Source organism: Brassica napus, chromosome A8, assembly GCF_020379485.1.
Source record: "Brassica napus cultivar Da-Ae chromosome A8, Da-Ae, whole genome shotgun sequence".
Classification (NCBI taxonomy): domain Eukaryota; kingdom Viridiplantae; phylum Streptophyta; class Magnoliopsida; order Brassicales; family Brassicaceae; genus Brassica; species Brassica napus.
Genome location: NC_063441.1, coordinates 5,580,248 through 5,590,487, shown reverse-complemented (window position 1 = coordinate 5,590,487; position 10,240 = coordinate 5,580,248). Strand labels below are relative to the sequence as shown.

General features: G+C 33.8%; 1 protein-coding gene across 1 annotated transcript; it reads left to right on the top strand.

Annotated features, from left to right (window-relative positions):
- The first annotated feature begins 1,902 nt into the window (after positions 1-1,902).
- Positions 1,903-3,695, top strand: LOC106347803 (chloroplast envelope quinone oxidoreductase homolog). The gene is made up of 4 exons (XM_013787403.3): positions 1,903-2,229; positions 2,445-2,586; positions 2,674-2,765; positions 2,842-3,695. Exons 1-4 carry the CDS (start codon positions 2,164-2,166, stop codon positions 3,529-3,531), a joined length of 990 nt encoding a protein of 329 aa, XP_013642857.2. The 5' UTR covers positions 1,903-2,163; the 3' UTR covers positions 3,532-3,695.
- Positions 3,696-10,240: the final 6,545 nt, after the last annotated feature.

Sequence of the window (10,240 nt, the reverse complement as noted above, 5' to 3'; positions counted from 1 at the left end):
ATTTTTTGGTATATTGAAATCTTGATTTCTAATTTTTAAAATTGGTACCACCTTTTTCTTACAAGACACAAACGGAAATCGTACTTGCGTGTAGAACCAATAACCCCCAACAAGTCTTTAGCTTATTGTAGTGTTGTCTCTAGGTGAATATAGAAACATGTAAGTTGTTGTGTAGGAGAAAACTCTTGTATACGCTTGATACTAGTAAATCTTTGAGCGTACCGTCCTCTTCCCAGATGTACCAGTAAAGAGAACTGGGTAATCAAATCTTGTGTATCTTTTACTAACTCAAACAACAACAACAAGTGTGCCAAAGTTAATTAGTCAAGTGAGATAAACCAGTTAATTGGTTAAAGAACTCTCAAGAAGGGATATTAGAGTTTGCTAGTGTGATAGCTTACTCGGTGGGAATACCCCAACAAAGCCGAGAAATTAATTTATAGAATTTATTTTAACGTTTTGTGTCATATTTTGAGCCGGTCCAACTTAGGACCGGACAAATTAATTAATTTATGATATTTATTAATTTATCGAGTATTAATTTATAGATTTTCTACTGTAAGTTGTTTACAGCATTTCCGAAAAGACTTTCTATTTTAGAGTATGCAAAACTCTATATTTGAAGTTTCACAAAAAGGTGTTATTCTGAAAAAGCAAAACTTCAAATTTAACTTCAAAATTATTTGTAATTTACACTATGGTCCTTATATTTTCATAATTAATATAAATCCATAAAAAATTTATAAGCAACTAGCACATATATAAAATATTATAGTAATATTAATTAATAAAATCTTACACTAAATAAAAAAAATTATAAATAGAAATATATAATAAAATATTAAATTACAAGCAAAATACTACATCATTCTAACTATTTCGGTAATGCTCCATCTTTGGTTACACAAAATTTGTTTGGACAATATTTTTGAGGTTCTGGAGAAAATTTTCTAGACTATTAGTGTTGTAATAATATTTAATTTTGTGTAAAAATTATTTTCTTATGTATCTTTAAAAAAAAAACTATTAAGTTTCTTTTGTAATATTCTTGTTGTGTAATTCTAGTTTTAAAATATTATGAATCTAGTTTTAAAATTTTTATTTAATTTTATGTGTTAAATTTTTATTTAAAAAAATAAATGTGAAATATTTATGATATACAAAAGTCTTAAGGATTAAAATGATAAATGAAAAAATACTTAAGAATAAAGGAAATTGCCACAAATACATACCACATTCATAGTATTATTTTTCATGTTTACACTAACCACTTTTATACCCTAAGAGTTAACTAATCCAGACTTAGGGTTTAGAATTGAGGGGTAGGGTAGGATTTTTGGAATGTGAAATTTAGAATTCTAATAAATATATAAATAAATACTTAATATATATATATATATAAAATTTTAAAAATAGTTTCAAATATAAATTTTCGATTTTCAAAAAAAAATTGAAAAAAAATCCAGAAAACAAGTTCAAAAAAATTTTATAAAAAAGTTCGAATTTGAAAAAGTATAATTAAAAAACATAAAAAATATTTTTTATTATATATAGAAGAACAAGAGTATAAAAGTCTTTTGCCACTTAATAAAGAATATATTTTTGAAAATTTTTTTTTTATTGATGGTAAAAAGGAATAATGATACAAAAATTGTGATGTGTAATTAATTATAAAGACTAAAATGCAAATAAAAACTCTAAATTTGAAATTATCCAATTTCTTTTGAAGATGCTTCTGCAGACCCGCTAGACCAAATGGGTACAGACAATACATGAACTGAACCCGCGGTGGATCAATGCACACGTTTCGAAAACAAATGTTAAGCCACTACGGAAAGGCTAACTTGAAGCGGGCCGGCCCACATAAAGGCTTGAATTGACCAATCCAAAACAATTTACACGATCCATCTCCTTGTGAGTCGTGCGATTAGACACACACGTTAGTTAAAAGTGTATAAGCGGAACTGCGGAAGTAACGTGGCAGATTTACAATCAGTTGTTGTGAATTCCGCTTTTACCCTTCACTGCAGCCTCTGTCCACACACACTAACGAAACCCTTCTGCACGCGGGCGGTTGTAAGGTTCCAGATCCTCCTCCCTTCAACTTTATCTCTACAAGAAGAAAACTATACTGTTCGATTTAGAGATCCCCTTCGTTTAACAATGGCCCAAAAACTCATGCACGCTCTTCAATACGAGTCTTACGGCGGTGGCGCCGCCGCTTTGAAGGTTAAACCTCTTGTTCGAAATCATCTCAATTTTATAAGTGCTTTTTTACCTTTACACAGATGAATGTATAATTAGTTCGTGTATAAGAGCTAATGACTAAAAGACTGATTTTCCGAGAAACCATTTGTTTATATCAACCCGATTCATGTTCCCCTGTTTTGTTGATGATTATTAGTATGAGTATCACAGTATGTGCTTATCTGATATGTTCTCAGCATGTTCAAGTTCCGGTTCCATCGCCTAAGGCGAACGAGGTTTTGCTGAAATTAGAAGCTACTAGTCTAAACCCTGTTGATTGGAAAATTCAAAAAGGAATGATTCGGCCTTTTCTGCCTCGCAAGTTCCCCTGCATTCCTGGTATTTTATTTGCTTTCAAAAAGAATATGCTTCGTGTCTCTTGCCCTGCATGGCTTTTTAAAGGGTTGGATAATTTGTCTTGAACAGCTACGGATGTTGCTGGTGAGGTCTTAGAGGTTGGATCAGGAGTCAAGAACTTCAAGGCTGGTGACAAAGTTGTGTCAGTTCTCAGCCATCTTGTAGGTTCTTACATACAAGACATTTGCGTTAGAGTTTGTAGAGTTACTCTTATAATACTATTTTGGTTGTTTTCAGACCGGAGGGGGACTTGCTGAGTATGCTGTTGCAAGCGAGAAACTGACAGTCAAAAGGCCTCAAGAGGTAGGACCAGCTGAAGCAGCCGCTTTACCTGTGGCCGGCCTAACCGCTCTCCAGGCTCTAACTAATCCGGCAGGATTGAAGCTGGATGGTACAGGCAAGCAGGCGAACATCCTGGTCACGGCAGCATCTGGTGGTGTCGGCCACTATGCAGTCCAGCTAGCAAAGCTAGGGAACGCTCATGTAACCGCCACATGTGGGGCTCGGAACATAGACTTCGTCAAATCATTAGGAGCGGACGAGGTTCTTGACTACAAGACTCCAGAGGGAGCTGCTCTCAAGAGTCCCTCTGGTAAGAAATATGACTCTGTGATTCACTGCGCAAATGGGATACCGTTTTCGACATTCGAACCGAATTTGTCTGAAAATGGAAAGGTTATAGACATCACGCCGGGGCCTAGCGCAATGTGGACTTTCGCCGTTAAGAAAATAACCATGTCTAAGAAGCAATTGGTTCCGCTTTTGTTGATCCCGAAAGCTGAGAATTTGGAATTTATGGTCAACTTAGTGAAAGAAGGGAAAGTCAAGACTGTGATTGACTCGAAGCATCCTCTGAGCAAAGCAGAGGATGCTTGGGCTAAAAGTATCGACGGTCATGCTACTGGGAAGATCATTATCGAGCCATGAATAGCATTTTGCTTGTGCCGCGCTGTCTATGTTTCTATGAGCTTATAGTTTGATTCTCGTTTTTTCGTTGCTTTCTTTTGTTTTGTATAATATAATACAATACCCAACTATGTCACTAGTAACAAAAACAAAACATAAAGATGAATGTAGTGTGAGTTTGCTTATTGTACTGATTATAGTCAAGTCACCAAATGTGCCTTGAGTCTTCAAATCTAGAGAATAACCCCTCTGAATCTGCCTTTAATTTACAGCGAAACTTCTCTGAAATTTCCCAAACAACTCTCTATGATCTTTGATACCACTCAGCAACACTCATAGATCTTTGTTTATACTGTCCACGTTCTGTAACAGCAAAGCCTCTCTATGAATCAGAAATGTCACTTCCTTGCCAATAGAGCAATCATAAGCCACGTCAGTTCTAGTTCTAGTATTCAGTATTTATCATTACCCCCAGTTCAAAAAGAGAGACAAGCTCTGCAAATTCTGGCTTTACTATGAATGCATAGCTCCGATCATCCAGATCTGGTAAGTCCTCTCAAACCTTTTGTGGTATTAGATTCTCTCCATGTCTGAAAATGATGACAGCAAGAAGAACCCGAGGTGCCTTGACCATTGAAACGAAATCCACGTTTCTACTCCGTTTTGTTAAGTAGTGATTGTCAAACAAATTTCTAGACGGTTTATACCACGGCTCCTCATATTGCCAGACAGGCTCACATCGCCTCACACGGCTCCTCACATTGACAGACAGGCTCACTTCGCCTCACACGGCTCCTCACATCGCCTCACAAGCTCACACCACCTCACAGGGCTCTTCACATCGCCACACAGCTCTTCTCATCGCCCCCTCAAAGCTCTCATCATGTTCTCTTTTGAATCTCGATCAAAACGTCTTTCGTTTCGCCTCAATCAAAACGTCTTTCGTTTCGCCTCAATCGGAGTTTACGTTGAGCTTTTATGAAGAAAACAAGCCTAGCATTGTTTTCTCGTAAGAGTTTAAGTCAAAAGTCAGGATAATATAGGTTGAGTTAACACCATCATATCCTTGACTAAGTGAATTGATTTGGTTGGATTCATAAGACCAATGGCATAAAAACGTACATCGGACAAATCGACAATTTCTCCGAGAATAATCGTAAAAACACATAAGTCGTAAAACGGTCCGAAACAGCCTAAAACCCGATGAAAGCCCACTTAAAGTTTAGAATAAGAACAAGCCCAAATGCAGTGACGGTTTATTTGACGTGGATGAGGAAGAATGAAAGAAGAGAGGATAAATGTGAAGTTTTCAAGATAAACATAAATTTTAAGAAGATAAAAAAAGATCTTTGCAAAAGGATAAACTAGACTCTCGAAGAGATAAGGAAAGATGACCAATTCTAGAAACATATATAAACACATCTGACAGAGACCAAAGACAGGCCCAAATGTAATAACGGTTTACTCGACTTGGATGTGGAAGAATGAAAGAAGATGATAAATGTGAAGTTTCCGAGATAAACATGAACTTTGAGAAAATAAGGAAAGATCTTCGTAAAAGGATAAACTGGACTCTCGAGGAGATAAAAAAAGATGGCCAACTCTAGAGACATATATAAACACATCTGAGGCAGAGAAGAAGGATAGGCCCGAATGCAATGACGGTTTACTCGACTTGGATGAGGAAGAATGGAAGAAGAGGATAAACGTGAAGTTTCCGAGATAAACATGAACTTTGAAAAGATAAAGAAAGACCTTCGCAAAAGGATAAACTTGACTCTCGAAGAGATAAGGAAAGATGGCCAACACTAGAGACATATATAAACACATTTGAGGCAGAGAAGAAGGACGATTTTTAGGCTTTTAGAGCACTTTGCATTTAGAAACTTTAGGCATTATTCTTGACATGCATGGTTTCTATGCCTTTCACTCGATTACTAAACGAATTCGCACATACAGTTCAATTTGTTCCACTCTTTTTAACTGAACTACGTTTGGCTTGATCCTCGAAAGGGGTACATAGGCAGCCTTTCATAAGGTTCAGTCCGAAATCAATCAAAACCTTTTTTGTATCTCTTATCCTCTTTTGTTATCGAGCTGCGACTCAACAAGGTTTAAGGCTACATGTGGATAGAACTAGAATAATTCGCTGACAGCTCTTGCGGCCGAAGCTTTTACAATCTGTTGTAACATTGTTACGCTCTTACGTGAAAACAACATAAAGATCTACCTTTTCTTAATTCGTTTTATTCCTTTTCTATATTTTCTGTGTTTATTTGATCACTTGTCGTTGGCCCTTGCAGAGAATCTGGATCCTCAGGGAAAATTGAGAATCTCAAATTTTCTCCACTAAGAAATTTGACAGTGCGAATTTCGGTTCCCACATCTCCCGCCTTCTTAAGTTCTGCGTCTCCAAAAATTGAATCTTCTCCAAGCTGTTTATCCAAACCCATCCGCATCTAATAAACTGAGCTTTTGAGGTCCATGAGCTGTCTATCATGCAAATATTACCCAAGCTTAAGATTTATGGTTCTTCTATAGGATGTTTTTGTTGAGATTGAGGTATCGTCTCATTTGCTTTAAACAAAGCTTCACATTCGCTTTATGCGAATCAGAAGGCTAATTCCAAAGGATCTCTATCGATCCCCTTAAAGATTTATCATTTTGAATTTTTCATATATACTAATTTATCCAGGAATAAGGATTTCTATCTAATTCTAGTTCTTCAATCATGTTGTTCTCTAGAAAAAGATAGTCCACAGTGGCATCAATACCCAATATCAAAAAGATGTTAGAAGTAGATGGAGTTGCTGATAAAGTTTATGCCTGTAAAATCTAGAGGGCATTCGAATATGGTATGAGTAACAGTTTTTTTTTTCCAGGTTTTTCATATTATGGACAATAATCATCGGGCATTCGAATATGGTATGAGTAACAGTTTTTTTCAGATTTTTCATATTATGGACAATAATCATCGCATCGCATATTACGACATAGTTTCAGAATGAGTCAATAGTTACAAATCTAAAGGCCACAAATCCAGACAAAAAATGGCTGAAACTAATATGTGTAATAAGGTTAATTTGAACCCCGACTTCCAGGTAAAATAGCTACTGTCAATTTACCACTAGGCTACAAGTAAGTCTGTAAAAATTTGGCTGATTTAATCTATCCTATTATTTGCGAAGTAAATTTTTTGAATCGAGCTCTCACGTTAAAAGTTAGAGTGGTTAATAACTTTTATACCCTTAATGAATAAAATGTATAACTAAATTAAAAAATAAAAATGAAATTTTAATTTATTTGATTAGATAATTGATTAAAATTAATAATAGTAAGAATTATCCAAAATCTGAAAATATAATTTAAAAAGAGAGATAATATATGTATATATTGTATTGTTATTTGAAAAAGTCTTTTAGTAAAAGTTAAAAACATGAATTATATTACTAAATATTAATCAAATAAAATGTATAACTAAATTAAAAAAAATAAAATTTTAATTTATTTGATTAGATAATTGATTAAAATTAATAAAAGTTAGAATTATCCAAAATCTAAAAATATAATTTAGAAAAGAGATAATTTCTGTATATATTATATTGTTATATGAAAAAATCTTTTAGTAAAAAGTTAAAAACATGAATTATATAACTAAATATTAATCAAATAAAATTCTTAACTATATAATTAAAAATATAATATTGAATTATCCAAAATGTAAAAATATAATTTTAAACAAAAGAGATAATTTCTATATATATATATATATATACTGTATTGTTATCTGAAAAAGTATTTTAATAAAAAGTTAAAAACACAAATTACATAATTAAATATTAATCAAATAATTTTTTTGATTATATAATTAAAAATATAATATTAAGCTATTTTAAGATTTATTTTAGTATAATGAATATAGTGTACAAAGAACTTTTCAAAAATTATGAAAATATTTAAGCCCGCATCGTGGGCAAAACACCTAGTAGTTATTTAAACGAAGGCCGAAATCTCATATTTCATCTGTTTGGGCTCTGATAGTTTTTTGTGGAAAGATAGGTCACTGACCCACAAAAAAGTAGAGAGTATTCTATGTGTAGTTAGTAAAAATGTGTACTCTATAAGTAAAAATGTTTTCTGTTAATAATATTCTGAAAATTAAGAATAATCAACAAACCAAAAACTGTTATGAAATAAGGGGAAAGTCTGTATCTTTATTAGATAATAAAGGGCCTTTTGTATAGGAAATTACATAAGTATGAAACCCTAATACAATATGGGCTAGGAAATACAAAGACATAAGAATATGGACCTTTGAATATGGGCTTCCACCAGACCTTGGTTTATAATACTCCCCCTTGGAAGACCATCTCCGAAGTGGTTTGTAATACGCTTTGGATGTTGCCTCATTAAAATATTTGTAGGAAAACCCAATGGGATAAAACTATGGTGAAGGAAAAAAAGTACAACACGTATTACTCTCCTTGTTGAGTACATCTCTGGAAGTCAGTAACGCCTTAGTAATTAGATCCACCAAATCCTCGCTTGAGTGAACTTGGACGGACAAACAACCTGTATCACCAAAATAATTTATCCTTCTTTGGGTAGGTTAGTATCAAATGGACCCAAGTCTTTAGTTCCTTGTAGGTAACAAAAATATGTATAATCCCGTTCTAGTGCCTTTGGGTCGATCATGCGCTATATCTAGCTAATAGATTACGGCGAATTATTTATCTAGCCTTGTATGGCTCGCCAAATCCGTCAAAACTTTATGGCACTTAGACATGGCATTTCAGGACCAAAGATCTCCTCATTTTCTTCATTATGGCCGAAATTATATTTTCTAAACTGAGGAACCTTATAATTATGGGACTTGTCAATTCGTAAGCTTAGTCCATATCAAACTTCTTGAGCACGTTATCTATGTATGTCATTTGATGCATAAGGATTTTCTTTTCGAGGTGCTCAATGTATAATCCAATATATAATCTTGTTTTCCCAAAACCTTTCATGTTGAATTCGAATTCTTTCTTGATGTATTCTATCTTTGGTAAATTTCTCCAGAGGTTCCTAGGATATTCAAGTCGTTCACATAAAGATATTCAATATTGTTCTCGAGAACTTGATGTGTTCGGTAGTTCGATACCCTCTGGAACTTTCACATAAATTCCGTTATCCAGTGGACCGTATAGATATGTATTTTATTTGCCAGACTTATAAGGAATCAGAATGTCGTTGCATCCACCACATAGGAGTATGTCTCCTTTATAATTGATTTCATGTCTTTGTGAGAACCTCATGCAATTTTTCCATTCTTATTATGTTTTCTCACCAAAGACTTACTTATGTCCAACTGGTTTGACTACTTCTCTTCTCTTAAGAGATTTCATATACCACGTCTTATAGCATTATCAATTTGCTTAATCAATTTCTCTGAGTAATTTCTATGAGTGCACTCTATGATAGACGTTGGTTTCATGATCCTCACTTTTGTCAAGCACTTTTGTATTCAAATATTATATCATCATCGACGTCGATATTATTTTACTGGTTTCATTTATAATCCAGACATGACATAATGCATTTAGATCTTATTATTTTCAGGTACCTGATCTTTATTCATGGTCATGTCTAAGATTTCCTTTGGACAACCTTAATTTCGGATCTACAATTTCAACTTTATGCTCTTCTCATTTTCAAGTAATACATGTATGGAACCGTCTTATCTTAACTAAGTCCAATATCAATTTTATTAGAGCATAACCCGCTGGTATATTTCAGTTTGGGTCATCAAAAATGTCTGGCAATTGACTTGTTTAAGTTCTGAGAATGATTCATTCTTTGGACTCTTATTCTATATTCATATTTGAGGATCATTATTCATTCTCGAAATCGTTTACCAGCTTATTATTTCTCTCCCTGATGTTGGATATACGGATTTATCTAATCCATGGCTTAGCCTTAATCATATCTCTTGTGGCCTTATGTATTCTTATGGAGATTTATATCCAACGTATACATTTAATCCACTTTCAGATCCCATCTTACAAATTTGTGGTGGAGAAACTTATTTAAGTTCTCTATATGGGAACATTAATTCTTGACCCTTTATCAAATTCATGGGAGAGTCTCTATTTGTTCTTTGGCATTATGCGAATAAATTTTGCTGCAACTTATAAAGATTCATAAATCCACTGGTATCACCAATTACTCTTGCAAACTTGTTGCAGATTTTGACAAGGATATGTACAACCATTTGTCGTCACATATGATGTATGATCAGTCCATCCGTGGGTGATCAAGCACACAAAATTCCTTGCTTATTTTTGAAATATCACGGTGAATACTCATATTATCAATTCCCTTATTCAAAGGGGCAGCATATCTTAAACCATTCAATAGAATGTCGCATACTTAACCGGAATGGCATGACCGGTTTGCCAATCATTAATCTCCATATAATCTTTCTGTTGTGCAATTTCGTTTCTAGATTTGATTTTGGACGAGTTCTATTTGGGCTATTGTTGTCGTGGATGCTTAACTTATTTAGGGATTTTGGGATTCTCTGATTCTCCCCCTCGAGATAAGAACACTTAATGTTTATTTATCTCGTATTGAATCCCAAACTTAGGTAATTTAATATCAAATTTTGTTCTCTTAGACAATAATTTTGAAAACATCATGCATTAAATAAATCAAAGTGTGCAACAAATAGCTAAAAATAAATTAA